General features: G+C 39.9%; 1 protein-coding gene across 12 annotated transcripts in view; it reads left to right on the top strand.

Annotated features, from left to right (window-relative positions):
• Nucleotides 1–20979, top strand: part of PEX5L (peroxisomal biogenesis factor 5 like) — a 228479-nt gene that overhangs the window by 196399 nt on the left and 11101 nt on the right. For all 12 annotated transcript variants that reach the window (XM_040480841.1, XM_040480844.1, XM_040480840.1 and 9 more), the window contains 6 exons: nt 10817–10933; nt 13205–13348; nt 16202–16272; nt 17804–18001; nt 18659–18824; nt 19214–19371. In XM_040480841.1, coding sequence (XP_040336775.1) covers nt 10817–10933; nt 13205–13348; nt 16202–16272; nt 17804–18001; nt 18659–18824; nt 19214–19371 — 854 coding nt within the window. The remainder of the gene's footprint in view (nt 1–10816; nt 10934–13204; nt 13349–16201; nt 16273–17803; nt 18002–18658; nt 18825–19213; nt 19372–20979) is intronic.

The raw sequence follows: 20979 nt of genomic DNA, 5'->3' as shown, positions 1-20979 counted from the left end.
ACCTGCCCACCAGAATCTTAAAAAGTTTATATAGAGGCCTTCACTGGGTTCAGTCACATATACCATCCAGATGGTCTCAATAACACCTTCCTCTCTCAAGGCCGCATCCTTAGAACAGCTTTTGCTATGGGAACCGTAGGCAGACCATAACATTCAAAGGATGGGGGAGTACGTGAGGAGCTTCTAATTACCCAGGTTTAGCTCTAGGACCAACTGGCAGTCACATCCTCTCAATTACCTCCTCCAACAACATCATTTTAATTTGGAAAAACTGGGACGTAGACTTTGTAACTTATTCAAGGTCACACCACAGTTAAGTGGCAAGAATGAGATTCTGACCAGGTCTAACCCCAAAACTTCCACTCTTAATCACTATTTCTAATATGAAAAATGTTTGCATGTTTTGCAGACCCTGAACCAATCATAGAATTTAAACATTGTTGGTCACCAAAAAAAAATAATTTCTTTATCAAAGATTTTCTCTTATTGAAATTGTTTTAAAAGAAACAACAATATGGGAAATCAGAAAGTTGTGGGAGGAAAAGCTAGCTAGGAACTCCTTAGAATTCCCATGACATTAATAAATTAACTGTTTTCATTTTTTTCATATTCCTTCCAGTCTTTGTCTAATCTGTATATGTAATTATATGTATTTTCAAAGCCATTTTAAATGAATAGCTAGTATTGAAATGATAAACTCATCAAATGAGTTGTCTTCTTAAAAACAGACAAAAAGCATTTTAATTCTTCCCTCCACATTCTGGGTTTCATTTCCTCTTCTGGAACAATAACAATGACAGATTCTTGAAGAATTCTGATTCACACAGCAGATGTGAGGATTAGAGAACCTGCTGGCTAATTGGAGATAAGTTTCACTGGAAAAAGTCACATGAAAACAAACTATATGTGGTAAATTCCTACCTCTGAGCTTCTCAGGATATACTGAATTTATCCCACCAAAGAGTTCTGTTTTTGTAGAACTTCAGATGCCCTGAGTCTCTACATCAGCATTTTCCAAGCTGTGTTCTAGAGAACCCTAATGACAGATGCACACTTAGAGTTTCAAGGTAAATACATTTAGTGACTACTGTTTACATCCCCGCTGAGAGATTTAAAATGTACATTAGCATATGAACATCCTGGGAAGTCATGCAGTAAGGAACGCGTTCACTTTTGTCCAGAAGTTGCAAACAAGCTACTTCCAGGAGCCAGGTGGGTAAAGATAGTGATCTGGTGGTGGCTGTGATGAAGTGGAAACTACATGTACCACCTGACAGTTGCTGCTTCTGGTCCACGTGGGCTTAATATTAGCATATCTTCATGAGATGTCTGAAATGTGGGTTTTGATGGAAATTTTACATCCAGTTTGAGTGGGGAAAAAAACATGTCTCTTGGCTAGATTGGGCCCCTAGGCCACCAATTGGCAGCCTCTGGGTTAACCTAAGGCTTCTCAAGCTCATTTGACTACAGAACTCTTTGTTTCTAGAATACTCTTTGGGGAAATGCTACCACACTTCATTCTCCTGCCAACCCTTTATGGTCACTCTCTAGATCTAGTCTTCCTCCCATGCTCCAGTCTTCCAACCTAAAGTATGTTCCAGTTACTATGATTGTGTAATAAATTACTCCAACACTTGTGGCTTAAAGAAAGCAATATTTATTTTGCTCAAAAGTTGTAGTTTGGGTAAGTCTCAGAAAGCATGATTCATCTTTATTCCACTACATGTCGGTGTGGCTCAAAGCCTCGTGGAGATGGTGAGGGGTGGGAACCATCCAATGGCATTCTCAGGGCACCTGGCTCGTTCAGTCAGTGGAGCATGTGACTCTTGATTTTGGAGTTGTGGGTTTGAGCCCCACATTGCATGTAGAGATTGCTTAAAAATAAAATCTTAAAAAAAAACAAATAAACAAACAAAGGCATTCTCACTCAAATGTCAGGCTTATGCCAATAGTCACCTGACACCTTAGCTGCAATGGCTTAGAACACCTACATGTGACTTTTCTTTGAGGCCTGGGCTTCCTTGCTAGATATCTAGCCATCTAGATAGCTAGATTCCAGGAGTGAGCTGTCCTGACAGGGTTACAAGAGTGTGGGAGAGGTGCTGGTGCTTGTCTCACAGAGTCAAAGAATGAGTTTCATGGACAACAGAGTGAGCAAAACAATAGAGTTTATTGAGGAAAGTACAAAGCTCTCAAGAGTGAGAGGGGTCCCAACTGGGTAACTGCCAAGGATTTTTGTCTTTGACTTTTTATTGGGGCCTTATCAGAAAGTTGTGACACTCCACTTATGCACCTAACCCAGGCAGGTCTAGAATATGTTTATCCATTTTTTTTCCAAACCCTGCCACAGCTTCAGCCTCCCACTTACAGCTGCAACCTTCCCAAAGAGTCCGTTATCTCCCTGACTAACGTGAACCCTTTTCCTTCCCAAGAGGAAAAGGGAGAAGCAGGCAGAACCTGCATCACCTTGTAGGATCTAGCCCCAAAAGTCACAGCACGTCATTTCTGCTGCATTCTATTTGTCAAAGCAAGTGTTCAAAGACAGGCAAGTGACTCCACCTCCTTAAAGGAGGGTGGCAAGGTTCTGAAGAGGATGGGGGACCGGAAATACCATTTTAGCCAATTTGGAAGATGCAATCTTCCAGAAAAAAGAAAGAATGAGGGGCACCTGGGTGGTTCAGTCGGTTAAGCATCCAACTCTTAACTTCAGCTCAAGTCATGAACTCATGGTCCTGAGGTCGAGCCTGGCATCAGGCTCCATGCTGGATGTGGAGTCTGCCTGAGATTCTCTCTCCCTCTCCCTTTGCCCCTCCCCCACTCGCACATGCTTGCGCTCTCTAGCTATCTCTCTCTTTCTCTCTCTCAAAAAAAAAAAATTCTGGCTCTTTCATTTAACAAAAATAATGTGACTTTGAGCAAGTGATTTCATCTCTTTTTGCACCATTTGTTTACTGTCTCCTGAATTACAGTTGCCTCTGCTTTTACTTAGACTGTAAGCATCCTGAGAGTAGCACTCACATCTAAGTTTTTTGTTTTATTCTTTAATGCTGCTGTAATGCAAGTGCAGACACGTACTTGGGGTTTAGTACATATTTCTAATACCTTATTTTATTACAGCTAGTAGGGAGGTTCTCAGTAACTTTTCACCGCTTGTAAACATGGTCGAAGGAGACGAAATGCCCCCCCCCCCCAGAACTGAATCACACTGCCTTTAGTTCATTATAGTTCTGTGTTGGTCTCAGCCTATCAATGACCGGTGCTGTGGCTGGACCAGCGCCTGTGGTTCTTATTATGATTTCAAGATGCTCTCAGCAATAACCACCAGGAAATTTTGAAAGAGAAAATGTTTCTTATAAGTTCTGAAAATTACATGGCCCACCTGGAGCCACACAGTGAGGTCATGGGTAGAGAGAAAGAGAGCAGGCCCAGGGTTCTGCTTTTATTGGGGTTGAGAGCAGGGGACCTAGAGTTTTGAGGGCTCATTCTTCATTGGTTTTAAACCATTCACTCATTTAAAACAGAAGTGCAGGAATTTAGAGCCTGGGAGGAGGAAAAAACAACCAGCCCAAATGGTCAGTTATTGAAATCAACCAAGCTGTCTAAAACAAAGTAGCCTTGGGAGTCGGGGTGGGGGAGGGGGCAATGCATGACCTGGCTCCTGATCTAACGGCAAGGTGTCTTTTATCAAGATAGCCATTTTGAAGTGGATGCCTCATCAATCAAAACTTAAGTCAGGCATTTGCCTTACAAAAAGAAAGCCAACTGTCAGGGCTTGCACTGCAACTATGCATCCACATGCCACTTCCTTTATCACAGGACTTGTGACCGTGTGGATGTGAGGCAAGGCTCAAACCCCAGAGCCCTCCCATCTTCTTTTTTAACCGAGCCAGCCAGGCTTCCATGCTCCCATCATCTCCTTATGCCTATCCCAAAGTAGCCCTGTTGTCCTCTATCACCAGCTGCCCAAAGAGCCACCAGGAAGCCTGCTGAGAAATCGGCCCCACAAAACCTTATGCCCAAAGCAGCAGCAAACCCCAGGTTTGTTCTGCAAACCTCCAGGCCCAGTGCACCTATAAGAGTAGTTCTTTGCTGTGAATACAGATACCAAATGGAGCCACAAACTGATACAATCTTGTCAAACTTTGGCTCCACAAAGGCATTCATTTGCTAATGAATATGCTAAAATCTCTCTCAAAAATGACCATACCCATTTGAAGGACAAGTTTTCCTCATTGTGCATTAATACTCCATTCCTCTTTGCAGCTTGCCCTGGGAGGAAGACTAGAAAGAACAGGAAAATATCTTAGATTCTGACATCCTGCTCAAGCTTGTATTAAATTATTTCTAACCTCCTATGCCCTTTCCTCTCCTTCCCATCATTTCCAATTTTTCCTCCCCACATTTCTGCAGCCAGCCTGCTACCACATTGTTTGGTGAAAGCCTCAGGCTATTTGCCATGTGCCTGCCAACTTCTGCAGTGATGGCCGATTTCATTAAACAAGGAAGCGTGTCTAACCCAGAGGCAACCAGAAAATCTATGTTGAGTGTTAGTACCAATATTTTTGTTTTTCAACATTTCTGAACCACACAGTTAACAAGTTATGCTATTGCACCCTCGCTATCCTGAGAAATAATTTTTTTTATTTATGAATATAAAATTACAGTAACTACTGATTCCTTTGTTCTTAATGTCACTAGTTTTAAGCACTTCACATACATTGTTTCACTTAATCTGCACAACCACTTCAGGAGACTTTCTACATTTTACAAACGAGAAACTGAGTTAAAGAGGTGAGCTGAATTGCCAAAGGTCTCTTGACAAGGGACATAGCCAGTTTTGCGACCTGTTTTACTTGATGCCAAAGCCCATGGATTTTCTTCCCTATACCATTTAGGTTGAGAAAGGGGTATGCGTGACCCTTTTCTTACCTCATAAAGATTTTATTAATTTTGAGCCTTCCTGTTTGACTCAATTTTTCAGTTCATTGATAATGTTGCGATCAGACACACTCAGGGTCCTAAGAGACCATAGAATTCATTAGGTCAAGCTAATCTGTGAATCATCTTTACAGCACTTCTCACATTGGTCATTGCACTTCTGTTTAAAGACTTCTAATGTTGGGGAACCCAGTCTTCTGAGGAGGAAGCAGCCCATTACATTTTCGGGCATTTGATTAAAATCTGCCCCCCAAGATCTGCCATTCATTCACCCTAGTCCTTCTGTCTGCAAGACAAGGCTAAACCTGCTTACTCAGCTCCATCACCCTGTGAACGTTGCTTTACCAGTGAATTGTTTCATAAACCAGGTTACTCCTGCCTGCCCATTCACTCTTGCCTGAATAGATGCCAGTTTGCCAATGCCCCTCACTACATGGCCCCCCCCAGGACTACACCCAGAGCTCAAACTGATTCTGACCAATCAAAATTCTATCCCATCCTCCATCAGGATGCTGACCATCTATTCTTGCAGCCCCAGGTTGAGTATGTTCTTTGGGCAACCACATGGAATCTTGGACTATTAGCTTTTAGTCAATAAGATATGTGAGTACAGATGTTTTGGCCACATTTTGCTAACCTGGGCTACTAGATCCCGGGGCAGTAAGGTCTCTAACTGATCCGCACATAATTTCACGTTAACAAAAACTGTTTGTGGCAAATATTTTACCCAAGCTTACACAGTGATTTTCATTTCTTGCCATGCCTCTTTTCTTCTGCATATAGATAATGGATTGCTTAAGTTTTGATCCAGTGACAGTTAATCAATAGCTGTCTAAAGAAAGAAAAAAAAGAAAGTCAGACTCCTCACAGATACAATGGGCATTCAATCTTACATCAAACAGTTCTTTCACAGCACAACCCCAGGATCCTTCTAATCAACAATTATGTTTGACTACAAAATTGAAAGTATCTCTGCTTTAACTCAAGGATGACCAAAATAGGGTGGTGAATGGGAACTGGCAATATGCTGTTCTTCCTTAAAAGTCCCTGGTTCTAAATTAAATTGCTGATTTTTTTACTCTTTATATTTTAATTTCATTAATATTTAATTTTGTCATGGTTCTTATAGAAATTTTTATGTTCTAGTTTTACAGTCAAAAAGTAAAGGGAAAATGTCAGCTTTATTCTTGGGAAAATGCTTTAAAGTATAATTTTTAGAGATCAGTGAACAGACTAGAAGCCTGCTTCCCATCCCCCTTATTCTGATCTTTTGAGTCAATCTGCGTAAACAAACCTGAGTGTCTAATCAATTCAGACTTCTTACCTTACAGAGGACAAAAAAAAAAAAAAAAAAAATGTACAGGTGACTTTAAATGACTTGTTCAAGTTTACAGGGTTAGTAGAAGCACACAACTCTCTTCTTTCCAACCACTGATACAGAATATTAATTCGAAGGAATTCGAAGAAGCAAGAGATGCCTCTAGTGTAGGGTCTTTTGGAGAAAGACCATGGAGGAATTGAAATTGAAAAGAAGTATTTTTTAACCAAATCTTACTTTTTCACAAAAATAACGTGCTAGCAGGGCACCGGGGTGGCTCAGTTGGTTAAGTATCTGACTCCTGGTTTCGGTTCAGGTCATGATCTCACAGGTGCGTGAGTCTGAGCTCCACATCAGGCTCTACGCTCGGTGCAGAGTCTGCTTGGGATTCTCTGTCTCCCTCTCTTTCTGCCCCTCCTCTGCTTGCTTGCTCTCTCTCTCTCTCAAAGATAAATATATAAACTTTATATTAAAAAAATAGGGGTGCCTGTGTGGCTCAGTCAGTTAAGCATCTCACTTCAGCTCAGGTCATTGTCTCTGACAACTCAGAGCCTGGAACCTGCTTCAGATTCTGTTTCCATCTCTCTCTGCCCTTCTCCCGTCCATGCTCTGTTCCTGCCTCTCTCTCAAAAATAAATAAACATCAAAAAATGTTTTTTTAAATAAAATAAATAGAAATAAATAACATGCTAGCAATAGAAAATTTTGGAAATGCTGTAAGATACAAGGAATGGTAATGGGACAAATTACTCACAACCATGAAAGTAGTACTATGGGTGCATTTCTCTACAGTCTTTTTTCCCCAACACAGTATTTGTTGTTGTTTTCTATCATTATGATCATACTACTTATAAAGGCCCAAGGCCTGCTCCATGCTGTAATAACTCTTCATAAATACCATTTTAATTGCTACATAACAGTTTTTTTCCATAATCTCTTAACTTTGCTCCTATTTTTGAATAATTAGGTAGAAGGGAAAGATTTACATAGAGGAAAGTTATCTAGAAGAGGGTACGTATTTACAGCAAATTAAAACACCAGGATACTCATAGATGTATATTTGGGCTTTGAGGTTATAGGTGAGATCTTTGTTTTATTCTTTATATTTTTCTCAGTGATACAAAAACACTAATGAACACACCTACACTTATTTAACATTTACCATGTACTTCATGCCACAGATATATTTTCTCATTTAATCCTCATAACAACTAACCAAGATCACTGTTATATGTTCACTTTAAAAATAAGGAAAATGAGGGGTGCCTGGGTGGCTCAGTCGGTTAAGCGGCCGACTTCAGCTCAGGTCATGATCTCACGGTCCATGAGTTCAAGCCCCCACTGTACTGACAGCTCAGAGCCTGGAGCCTGTTTCAGATTCTGTGTCTCCCTCTCTCTGCCCCTCCCCTGTTCATGCTCTGTCTCTCTCTGTCTCAAAAATAAATAAACATTAAAAAAAAAATTTTTTTTTTAAATAGGGAAAATGAGACCTAGTGGAGTTAAGGGTCTTGCAGAAGGTTAGTGATGGAGCCACATTTTTTCCCAGTTCCACCTGAGCAGAGAGCTACCCTTCTCAACCACGATACCACATATCCCAAGCTTTTCATGAATATCAACCACTGTTATAATCATTTTTAAAAATGAAAGTAGATTGCAAATAGCTCATTTCTGATGTAGGCAGATAGCTTATTACCTGTAGAATATAAAAAACAATCTACCAAAATCCCAGAACAGCTAAGAAAATCATCAATACATAAAATCCCTTCAGTCCTATCTACAATGGTTAAATTCAAATATGTTTCAAGTTTCTCTAAAATTGATTAGAAACAGAAAAAAAGAAGCAGTGTTAATTGCAGTTACATGAATGAAATCTGGATTCTGAGACTGGATGAAAATTGTGCTAAAAGTAGTCGTCTGTAATTAAATGAAACTGTGCTGTGCACTTTAATTAGTCAGCATAATTTGTTCTAAGTGGTAAGTCCTGGAGTATCTCGTTAAATAAGAGCCTGACAGCCTCACCTTAACTGAGGTTCTGTTTCCTATAGCAGTCTTATTTATGCATCCACAACTCTAATTTGAACCTACAGGAAAGGTGATGCATCCTTTTGTAAACCAGCTGTACATGTTACAAAATCTTCTTCATTATTTCATTCAGAAGACTTGGGAAAATCAGTAAACATTATAAAATTCACTTGATAGATTTATCTTTGTTTCTATGCAGAGAAGCTGAACTACATTTTTGAAAAGCTATTCAAGAAAATGAGTCTCCAAATTTTTTTAAGTCTATTTATTTATTTTGAGAGAAAGAAAGCATGAGTAGGGAAGGGACAGAAAGAGAGGGAGAGGGAGGACCCCAAGTAGGTTCCACGCTGTCACCTGAGAGCCCACTGCAGGGCTCAATCCCCCAAACTGCAAGATCATGACCTGAGCTGAAATCAAGAGTCAGATGCTTAACTGACTGAGCTACCCAGACCCCCAGGTCTCCGAAATTTTTTTCAAATTCCTCAGGACTTAGATATTCAGGTTTGTGGTATTTACAAAGGTCAGATAGTTGTTCTTGTTGTTTTGAACCTTTAAAAAATTATAACAGCAATGCATACTTAGAAAATTCAGAAAGTGCAGAAAAGTATAAAGTAGGAAAAACATCACCCATCATCCCTTCATTCAAAGACAGATTACTCTTAACATGGCAGTGTATGTCCTTTTAGTTTATTATCAAGCCATTGCTTTTGTATATTGGAGATCAATCTGTTTGCACAATTTGGAATTCTACTAAAAAGACTTGTTAAAAAATAAATTTTGGATTTTATTCCTAACCTTAACCTGGATGAGTGGTGGCCATTCCATGTGCTTCTAGCATCTCAGACACAGATTGTCAAGGTGCCTGCTGCCCTGAGCCTTCATCAAGGGGAGGCCTCTGCTGAAGGGACAGGACCCATTCCTGTGGTAGGAAGGCATAGTGTAGACATAATAAAGGAGAATGACAAGACCGACTACTTACTTAGAAGCCTTGGATTAAACAGATTGGGTTGGCCCTTAATCCCCGAACATTTACTTCCGGAAGAAATAAGCTTAGAATTATCATTCAGAGCAACTCTGAAGAGTTCCCACCAGAGAACAACCACTATCAGGCACGAGGGTAGAGAAGATGGTAAGATAGAAGGACTGAAAGGTGAAGGGCAACCCTGAACGTGTCAGCAAGTCACAGGATTTAGAATCATAGAAATTGAGATTTGCAGGTAGAGCGTGCATGTCAGTCCCACACTCAGATGTTCAAGGGAAAATCCCTTGTTTTCTTTAAAGAAAATCAAGTGGTGTCTAAGCATCGCTCTTACCAACTGGAAAGTAACATAGTCTCAGGCACCAAATGTGGAAGGATTATGGGGTGTCAGAAATCAAGGGCAGAGTCTTCATCCTCCATCTGTTCATGCTGATGGCTAACAGCCGACAAGCCCCAAGTGGTTCCTTGAAATCCAGGTTCTTTCGATGTCCCTGCCATGTGGGAATCAGAGTTCAAGTCAGCCCCCCAGCCATACCCTCTGGCACCCTCTTGGAGGTCAGGCCAGTTTGCAGGGGAAAACCTAAAAGCTAAGCACCAGTCTCCCATTCATCTCAGAACCCACCACCCTCCTTCTATTTTCCCACCCCTGAAAATTTCCCCTTCCTCTCTTAGGTTCTCTAAAATATTTGCCCCTTTCCCCTCACGCCAGGACACCCAAAGTACTCTCTCCAGGCTTCACAAAATAGAAGCTAACCAGGGACAGATCGTGCAGAAAATTTCTGCTTCAGTCCTCCCCTGAAGTAAAGGAGAGCCAACGTCCTGGTTTCCCTTTTGGAAGACATGAAGGAAATTATAAAGAGAAAAACACAAAGTAATATTTTCCAAAAAATCATCCTGCCATTGGTAAGACCTTAACTAAAAGGACTCCATTAAGTTCACACCAAAAGACAGTCTCCTTAATGTTTTAGCCCTACGAGGCCATGCTTGCCGTAAGGTGATGAGCATGGGCTTAGAAGCCAGACCGAGGTTCTGATCCTGTGCAATCCTCCCTTTAGGACCATAATCCTCTAGACTCAGTTTTCTCCCAGCACAGTGCTTGGCACAGAGTAGGGTTAACTAATGTTATTTTCCCTTGTTCATGGCCAGCTGCCTCCCCAAGTCACTGCCCCTCCAGTCCCAAAGCTACTGCTCTAATTCCTCATATCCTGAGAGCGACTCTAAGAAAGACCATCCTTCCTAAAATATGTGGCTGGTACCCACACTTGAAACTGCTCAAGTAATGGATTTTTAGTTGAATTTGGTATATATGATATTGGTCCTTCAGATGGTAACTATTTTCCTGCTGGAGAAAGTCACAACTAATCCAGTTCAACACTTTGACCACTAAGTACCCTCCAGAAGCTCTTCAACCATGAGTATCATTGGATGTGACCAGTTTGAACATTTTATTCCTCCTAAGAACTCCTTTTGATCTATGAGTAAAACTGTCTTCCTAGAAATAACCCAAGTGACATAGCATGTTCTTAAATCCATCTGTCTTCATTTTTACTATCTCCTAGTCAGATACAGAGTTTTGGGATAAGATGCAAGCAGAATGGGAAGAAATGGCCCGGAGGAACTGGATATCCGAGAACCAAGAAGCCCAGAACCAAGTTACAATCTCAGCTAGTGAGAAGGTGACCAATTCTGTTCTTATATATGCTGACCAGTTTTCTCAACCTCTTTGCATCATATTTTTATAAATTAGTTAATAACTATTTTGTGAAAATGTTAAGAATTAAACAGACAATTTAATGTCAATCTGACCTAGAAGAAATTCTGGTAGATGAAAACAATATAATCATCCAATGTGTGAAGACAGCAAAGCTGGAATGGAATATCCTTATTTTTATCAATGTTAATACGGTTTGGCAGTCAACAAGAGCTTGGATCCTGACTGCTGGCAAGTTACTGAACTGACTGACATTGAGGGTGGGTTGGAACAAGAACTGGCTGATCCCACAATGTTTTTTGTCAGTCATTCATGTGAGCCATGTGGATGAGCTAACAGAAATGGTATCAATGGACAGGGGAGTGAAGTGGGGGCTTAGGGCTACATTTCACAGGGTTCTCACACACCTCACAAAAGAACTACATGGAAAAGATACCCTTCACACAGCCAGGTCCAGTCCCAAGGGGATTCCTCAAAGCTATTCCCCTGATAGGAGCCCCAGCAAATGTGAGAGTTCAGTGAACAACCAGCCAAATTACCCATGATGTCCCAGTTGCCCTTGGATTTATGCTTTTAAAAACATTTTCAAAAATAAATTGAAATGATTCAAAAGATAGAAAAAAATATGGAATTTTCTAACTCAAGGGATACACACACACACACACACACACACACACACACACATATATACATATATATGTTTGTATTATGGACTTTTTATGGTAGAGGAAGTCTCAATAGTATTCAGTTCTGGATAACTTCCATTTGTTCAATCCAACAAATATTTATTAAATGCCTACCTTGTAGTAAATATGATGATGAATAGTCTCCAATCTTAGGGGATTTTCAACCTACATAGTCATTCATTAAAACATCTTCCTTACCACACCATTCTCTGTCCCTCGGTAGGCCAGGCATTCTCATAAAATCCGAAGAACTATCTTGTTAAAAATAACTCTTTTCCACAATGAAATCAAAACTAAGCAAGAAGAGAAGACATTGATACAGATTGTCAGACTCTAGGCTATAATTCGTGCACCTGAGGCATGGCTGGGCCCTGAGATTCTCGTCCCCGGGACCCCATATCTGTCATACCACTACATAAACTGGTCATACCCTGTGGCTTTGATAAGGGGGGTTGTCTTTCTCAATGCCAGTGGAGAATGAAGGTCTCCATTTAATGTATTTTAAAACCTTAGTAGCATCACCAACAGACTAGCTTATTTGTATCTATCAAATTAGAAGGACATTATGATAATCTATGCTGGTAAAGTTGCAACAAATCATTTCTCTCAGATAATTCCAATAAGAGTTTAACTTGAGACAAACTTTCTCAAAAACAGTTATACACATCAAGGGCTCCAAAATAGTTCATAGCCTTAAGTCTAATGAAGCCCTCTAGAAGTCCATCCTAACGTAATAATCATATGCAGACAAAGATTTGGGCATGAGATCTTCACTTTAATCTTATTTATGATAATAAAAAAATTGAAAGTAGCCTGAATGTCCATCAGTAGAAACTTAATTAAATAAGTTTAGGCACAAGATAGATAATTTTAAAAACCAAATGGGGCACAAGCTACAAAACTGCATATATATATATATATAAGCTTATTTATTTAATTTATATATTCATAAAAATATTAGATTATTTGTAAATTCTGTATTTTTTACATTTTTGAAATAAAAAATTATAGCTTTAAAATATGCATTTTCAATGGGGCAGTATGGCCCACCATGGGGCAAAAACTGGTTCAAGGAGCAGGAAGGTAAAAAAAAATCTCAGATATTGGAATGGTTTGTAGACCTCCAAAGGGCCAAAGCATATACACAGATGTACAGTATGTGGCATTAACATTTGAGGGGAACGGATGGTAGCACTTAGCGAAAATATGTCCAAAACTCTGTATTTTTTATATCTTGGGGAGAAATGATTGAAACAAAAAGAACAAAAGAGCAACAGAGAAAACAAACTCCAGAATATCAGCAGTAATATTTAGGTTGTAGCATTATGAGTAACCTAGTTTCTTTTTATATTATTCAATAACAAAATAATGTCATCTAAACTGTATACAGTGAGAATGTACTACATTCATAGGAAGGAAAGAAAACCAGTAATTTAAATTTAATTTTAATTAAAATAAATACATAAATTCAAATTCAAAAAGAGCTTACTGAACGTGAGAATGAAGAGATAAATCAATGGATCTTGTATTGGCCCTTCTCTGCGTTGTAGGGATATTACTTTCACACCGAAAATCCCTTCAAGGACTGGCCGGGAGCATTTGAAGAGGGCTTGAAAAGACTGAAGGAGGGGGACCTGCCCGTCACCATCCTGTTCATGGAGGCGGCAATTCTTCAGGACCCTGGAGATGCAGAGGTATCCTATCCCCTTCGTCCTGCCAGGCTCACAAAGGGACTACATGTAAATGAGGGACACAGGATGCCACAGAGTTCTACTGGGCTGCATTTTCTTCAGTTAAAGGTTCCCAAAGGAGTTAACCTGGTTTACTGTGCCATGTGTTTGAAAGTTACAAATAGGTATACCTTTCTCTAACCAAATCTGCAGTATCTACAGTGCCCAAAATAAAAGGATGGGGACAAGAAATGAAAAACCAAAATTGCCAACCTAGAGGCTCAGCAATAGTTTTCAGGGGCCAGTGTATAGTTCCATCTAGGATTAGAGCCATACCCTATCTCACCCTTGATTTCCTCACTCAATGTTTATTGAGCACATACTATGTCCCTAGAATTGTGCCAGACATGGGCTTCAAATATTGAGGAGCTGGAAAAAATGGAACCATTGAAAAGACACACTTGTGTTCTATCTGGAGAGACAAGTAAATAAATCAATGCAGTGTAAGAAATGCAGTGTTAGAGTATGTACAGGATGGTAGGGGAGCAGAGAGCAAGGGTCCTAAGCCAGCCTTCTCCCACAATTAAATCCAAAACTGAGCTTTGAAGGAGGGAAATTAATTAAAGACAGCAGGGGAGTAGAGATGTTAAGAGGCAGTGGTCTGTGAGTGGGCATTGAGGCATGAAACACTGTGCCAGGTGGGGAGGGGAGAGGAGACAATGGCAGGAGAGGAGGTAGGAAGAGGTGGGTAAGAGTCTGAACTTCATGAAAGCAGGGGACTCTACTCAGCAGAGGGATGTAATCAGATTTGCATGTTTGAATTGAAAAACCCCTTTCGCTGAGGTGTAGAAGGTGATGGAGACCGAGGCCAGGAGACCACCCAGGGAGGCTTCCATCATCCTATTTTGGTCCCCCGTGTTTCCAAACCTGCGAAGGCCTATAATTAGATAGCAGCAGGTGTAAAGTTTTAGTTCATGAGTAATTTTCAGGAATTGTCTTATAAAGAATCTTCCTTATAAGAAATTCACAGAAATTTTAGGGAGGGGTATACACGGCTCTGAGATGGCAGTATACAATAGTGGTTAAGCTTCTAGGTTCTGCTGGCCTAACTGTGTGGGTTCAAATCCCTGCTCTACCACTCATGAGCCATGAGCCATGTGATCTGGGACAAGTCATGTAAACCATCTCAGCTTCCATTTCCTCATATGTAAAATGGAAATCACATTACAATAACTATCTCACTGGGTGTTGTGAGGATTAAATTAGGTCATACAAATAAAGTGCTTAGTTCAGTGCCTGACACATCAGTAATTAGCCTTCATCGTTACTATTGACTGTACTTAAAGTCTGTATAGGAAGGACGAGTAAACTGATCACTAGGTTAAAGCCCTGGTATCTTGTTAGTCAAAACGTTGACAGTGACATGAGATTGAACTGAGAGTTGGAATTGTGAACCAAAATATTGGAACCCTGGAAGGTTAAAAAAGATGTATATACATTATTATCTCAGATTCATAAATGAGAACATTAGGGCACTGATTAACAAATGGATCCCAACCAAGAGACCCAGGGCCTCTAAATCTTGGAGACCCCTAAATTAAGATAATGGGCAATTTGTGAACAGTGAAAGTGACACCCTGCTCAAAGGCTAACAAGAAACCCCCAGAGAAGAACTGTTTCATCAATCTTAAGAAGCATTCTAAGATGTATGGAAGGTGAGCTCAAAATAGGGGCTGCTCTGTGTACGTCTGAAAGATTAAAGAGAAGTGCCAATATTGAGAGGGGGTGGGAATAATCAGTATTTTTTATGAATTGATGTGGCATGGGTAATAGTAACCCATGATGGGAAAAGCCAATATAATTCTTACAGCATTTCAGGATGAGTGTAGGTATTTTCATGAATAGTTTTGCTTTAAAATGTCTGTAGGTGGGAGAACTATGCACTCCCCAAACCCTTTTAAATTCCTAAGACTCTAATACACCCCCATCCCCAGTAAATTTGAGGACAGTGTCAGCAATGAGAGGTTGGTTCATGTAGATTGCTCTTGTAATGGTGCGAGAGTTATTGTTCTTATGAGTATATAGGGAGAAATTTCTTATATTAAAAACTTTCATTGTCGATATGAAATATGTGACCTGCTTAAAGACATTTGTCCCATTGTTGACAATAACACAGGGTGGGAGCAACCTTATAGCAGTAGGGAATTGGTTGAGTAAATAATGGAATATCCACTCAACAAAATGTAATTTGAAAATTCTAAGTATCATGATTTTGTAAAACCATTAAAAGCATTTATGATGCATGATAAAGTATAAGTGTAGGCTATAAAATTATGTCTATATTATATTGCATTTTATATGTGCCTTATGCATTTTAACAGTGATATTAGAACAGTGAACACATTGGAGTGGAAGATTTTGTTTTCTTTTCCCTAGTTCCTAAATTTCCTTTACCTCTTATAATAACAGTCAGACTTGCATTTTTACAAGCTGATTTCATTTTGTACCTCTTGAGATTCCTTACTATAAACTTTAGACTCTTCAGCTACATTTCTGGGTTATTTTTGCACCCCTTTTCCTGACAAATGCATAATTTTATATGTTTATCTTTTGGTTTTAAGACACCTAATATCATGAAATCTCGGATATTCAAATGTTTCCATGGGTCACAGGAGAATAAATCCTGAGAATTCGTAAGTAATAACAGAGGATCTTGACCCAGATGTCAGAAGAGCCTTTGGATAAAGAAATGCATGTGACATTTTTCCCTTTTACAAGACTCTCGCATCTCAGACAGGTTGCTCTGCACTGAGGAATCTAAAGCACAGGAGTGAATCTGCTTCCTCTTCCAATGTTGACCTTGGTTGTTTTTTGTAGGCATGGCAGTTCCTCGGGATAACCCAGGCAGAGAATGAAAATGAACAAGCAGCTATTGTCGCCCTCCAGAGGTACATGAAACTAAGTGCAAACTCACGGGCCTAGTGGACCCTGGCTAATGGACTTCTGTTGTTTCAGACTTGTATTTTAACCCTTAGGTACATTATGAAGAATTTGGCCAGGATAAGTGCTGAGATGCCTCGTATTACACTTAGCTGTGGGAAACAAGAATTCATGAAGAAATGATGTTCCTAAATCACAGTGTTTTGTCTCCTGCAAATCAGTTGACCATCACTGGCATGAAAGTATCCATGTCAAAAGCAGTCATAAAATAGACTTATTAAATATATAGTTCCTCTTAACTTTGTAACCTTCTGCAGCATTTGAAGGTTTTCCTCAGGAGAAAATATACTCAAAATAATCTCAGTGTAATTTTAGCTCCTTGTGTCTACAGAGAATCTCCCAAGATAGTTTCAATGACCTATCAATACCAAAGTATCACTACCGAGCCCCTGAGTAAAGGTCTAGGCTACTTTGGCTGGACGTAGCATCACATTTTACTTGATTAGAGCCCCTATTTAAACCCTGAAAAAATAGCCCTACCAAATAGACTTCCCCTTTCCCTACTTAATATATAACCACCCCGCCTATGTAATCTCTCGCTGAAGCACTGATGTAGGTACTAGGGGTTGCTACTCAAAGTGTTCTCCAGGGACTACCAGCTTCATTATCACCTTGGAGTTTGTCAGACCTGCTCAGGCTTGGGCCCACCCCAGGCCCACTATATTACATAATCTGCCTTTTGCCAGCTCCCCAGATGATTCTCATGTACATCAAAGCTTGAAAAGCCCCCACTAGAGGCCAGCGGAATAGCATGAGGGGAGCAACTGTAGCCTGTGCTTCCTGCAAACCCACCTCAGTTGTCTAGAAACACAGGATTCTCCCTCTCCTTTATAAAACACTGTACAGCCTTTCATCTTTGGATATCCAAATTTAGCTCAAATCAGTTTGCTTTGTGGGTAAGATACATTTACTATATTAATAATAGAGCAGCGCTAAAACAGTGATATCCCTGCCTCATGAAATAAAGTCCTAAGAAATTTTGTGCAAGGATTAGCCACCTTTTCTATAGTTTTTAAAACCATTTAGGGGAACCTGGGTGGCTCAGTCAGTTAAGTGTCTGACTCTGGATTTCGGTTCAGGTCATGATCTCACAGTTGTGAGATTGAGCCCCATGTCCGGCTCTGTGCTGAGTATGTGGAGCCTGCTTGAGTTTCTCTCTGTCCCTCCCCTGTTCGCATGCTCTTTTTCTCTCAAAATAAATAAATAAATAAATAAACATTTTAAAAAACATTTGTTAAATTACCAGATCTAGCACTCAGCAAGATGAGTTTTAACTTTCTTACAAATATACTTAGGTCCCAATTTTGACATAGATAAATATGGTATTTTCCAGGGGCTTAATATAAACTTTGCAATGCTCTTGCACCATTTAATTAGTAAAGGCTTCAAATTTCCTAAAGAACTGTTAGAGTAAGTCTCAGAAAAAAATCTGAAATAGGCTTTTTATTTATTTACTTATTTATTTATGCCTTGATGCAGGTGCTTAGAATTACAGCCCAACAACTTGAAAGCTTTGATGGCTCTGGCTGTAAGTTACACTAACACTGGCCATCAGCAGGATGCCTGCGAAGCTCTAAAGAACTGGATTAAGCAAAATCCAAAGTACAAATACCTTGTGAAGAGCAAGAAAGGATCTCCAGGCCTTACACGGAGGATGTCCAAGTCTCCAGTTGATAGGTATGCTTCTAACTAAACGACCGTGGGCAGTAAACACCCATATACACAATTAGTCACCTTAAGGGTAATTAACGAGCCTCACCACCAGCCATTCCAGAACGATTGTAGGACAACATCCTGCTAGAAGAGCATCTCTGATTAAAAAGATTGATGCTGAGACCAGAACCAACAATTGGACACATGATCAACGTTGTAGTCACTCATAGACGTTTATCTGAGTACCATAATTCGAGTGCTGTGGACATATAGTTAACTAAAATAAGTTACAAAATGCACCACATTTCATAAAGACTGAGAATTGGATATGAGTAAAAACGGAAGTCCTTTCTTCTAGGGGTTTTGTTTCTATCAGCAATAAATCATGATGTTAAATTCTTTCTCATAGAGCCTTGGGGTTTTCCACATTGGCTTTCACAGGGTCAGTGAAACTCTCCTTGGGAAGACTTGACTTAGTACAGTCTTGTTTCTGTGTATGACAAAATATTTCATGAAAATCAGCAGGTATTTTTTGATGTGCAGTATTAGTCCTCTCATTAAGCGAATATATTTTAAGCAAGATTTTTCCAGTTTGTAATGTTCTCTTAGAACAGTGGACATAATAGTAAATAATATATGTTCAGACTATTTAGATTATAAATCTCATTTTTTCCCTTGCAGCTCTGTTTTGGAAGGAGTTAAGGAATTATATCTGGAAGCTGCCCACCAAAATGGAGATATGATTGACCCAGACCTACAGACAGGTCTGGGAGTACTGTTCCACCTGAGCGGAGAATTTAACAGAGCAATAGATGCATTTAACGCTGCCTTAACTGTTCGGCCAGAGGTAAGTGCCCAACAAGAAACCATAAGGTTCTCTGTTAAAAAATAAGTTGCTGCGGGCTACACTTTGCACATTTCTGCTACACCTTATTTGCCTGCATCCAATAGTTTAAAAAGATGAGTACTAATGATATGCTTCTGTGGCTGTTAATACTTGAGTACCTAAAATAGAAACACGAACTACCTGACAGCATCAAATGATAGCTGCTCTTTGATGAATGAAAGTCATTTCACAAAGCTGTCCGTAAAATCATTTGAGTAATTTACCACTGTCATGGTGCCCATCCATGAGCACTGGATAAATTTTTCGCCACCATCCTTCTTCTGCAAGAAATACGGGAATACTCTGTCACCATGACTCGTACTGGTTGTTAGTTCTAATTTTGTCATCAGGACTATTCATTATGGAACCGTCTCGGGGCAACCTTGGCGAACGGAGACCGCAGTGAGGAAGCTGTGGAGGCCTACACACGAGCACTGGAGATTCAGCCAGGCTTCATCCGATCCAGATACAATCTGGGAATAAGCTGCATCAATCTGGGCGCCTACAGGTGAAGTATGGTCACAGGCTGAGAACCATGAGCCACATGCAGGGCTGAGGTGGAATAACCTACCTGAAAGATTGTTTCCCAGTGAAAATACCTCCTTTTGTAGGAGTAACCCTCCTCCTCTTGTCAAGGGAAAATTTGAACCCTCGGATCCTGGGGCCTGTTGCTGCAGGAACAGTGTGCTTCAGTGTTTCTCAGCCTGTGGCGAACAGCGGATCATGGAGGCAGCTTGTGAAATGTAGATTCCAGGCCTCTCCCCAGAGATTTCCATTCAGTCAACCTGGGTTGGGACAAGTTAGTAACACTTCCAAGGGCAAGTGTTTGAGAAACTTGAACATTCCAACCCTTCATTTCCCAAATAAGCAAAAAAGAGAACCTTGGGGGATAGGGACAGGGGAACCAACAAAATGAGTTAAGAAGGTCCAGGGTCAGTCTTTGGCAAAGCACAACAGAAAGTCCAGGTTTTCTAAAACTACTTTGCCAGTAAATTTGGCTAAAAAATTATTTTAATAAAAAATTTTAAATGGTGGGTTTATGGTTTAAAATGTCTTTCTTGTTCTGTCATGATTCCTCATCATCAGGTCTATATCGTATATACTATTTTTTACTCATCTACAGGGCCCATAAATGACCTTTATTTCTTTTAGGTAATGAAAGTATAGGTAATTTTTCCTTCTTTAGCTTTCTACTTTTTTGACTTTCTAAATAAATAGGTATTATTTTCGTAATTGGAAAAAAGAGAATTAAGTGTTAGTTTTAAATCCCACAAAAAATGTAACCTTTTCTCATTCTCAGAAAAAGCCTGGCTTTTAGAATCAGACAAGTTCGGATTCAAATCACAGCTCTGCCATTTACTGGTTTTGTGATTCTGTGCACATAACCGTGAGCCTCAATTTCTTCACCTGCTTAAAAACAAGTGGTGATAATATTTATCCCGCAGGATTATTATGCAGTTAAACGTAATTGCCTAGCACAGAACAGTAGTCAGCATTTATTATTATGATTCTGATCATTGCCATCATCATCAGTATCCTTATCATTATCTATTCAGATAAGTCATCAGAGTCATCAGAGAGCTACATAACTGGCTTGCAATCCCTTTGACATCTGAAAAATTGCTGTTTCTGAACTGCTTTGGGGATTGTGCCATTGGCAAATATTGACGTTTCAGAAATTGGTTGCTACATTTATACTAGAAGAATCTTAGAACATTAGTCACTGGATTACACCCGTCCTCCAAGAGGACCTTGTTCAGGTTAAAACCAGGAATAGCTGAGTGACTCTGCAACTGGTTTGCTTTATTTCATGGGCACTGTGAAGTGTGCAACTGCAGAGGCCCTCCTTACATCAGCTCTGCAAAGGGTCACGGGAGAACCTTTGCTGCCCCCTCGCACATCAGCTGTCGAAGGCCTGGCAATGTCCATTTTGTATACGAAGTTCATTCTGGTCTCATCTGATTTTCCTAACCCAATTTTATCTTTACCCCTTTTAGTCACTTAACTTTCTAACTATGTCATATAGATGTATTTAATAAGATACCTTAGGTCCTTTGTTGGAACAAGGAGAGATGTAAATAAATATGTATGTACATGTAGTCATATTAACTTCTAT

Source organism: Herpailurus yagouaroundi, unplaced genomic scaffold (genome assembly GCF_014898765.1).
Source record: "Herpailurus yagouaroundi ecotype Mexico unplaced genomic scaffold, PumYag 159, whole genome shotgun sequence".
Lineage (NCBI taxonomy): Eukaryota > Metazoa > Chordata > Mammalia > Carnivora > Felidae > Herpailurus > Herpailurus yagouaroundi.
The sequence above is the reverse complement of the archived record's forward strand: the minus strand, read 5'-3'. Positions and strand labels throughout refer to the sequence as shown.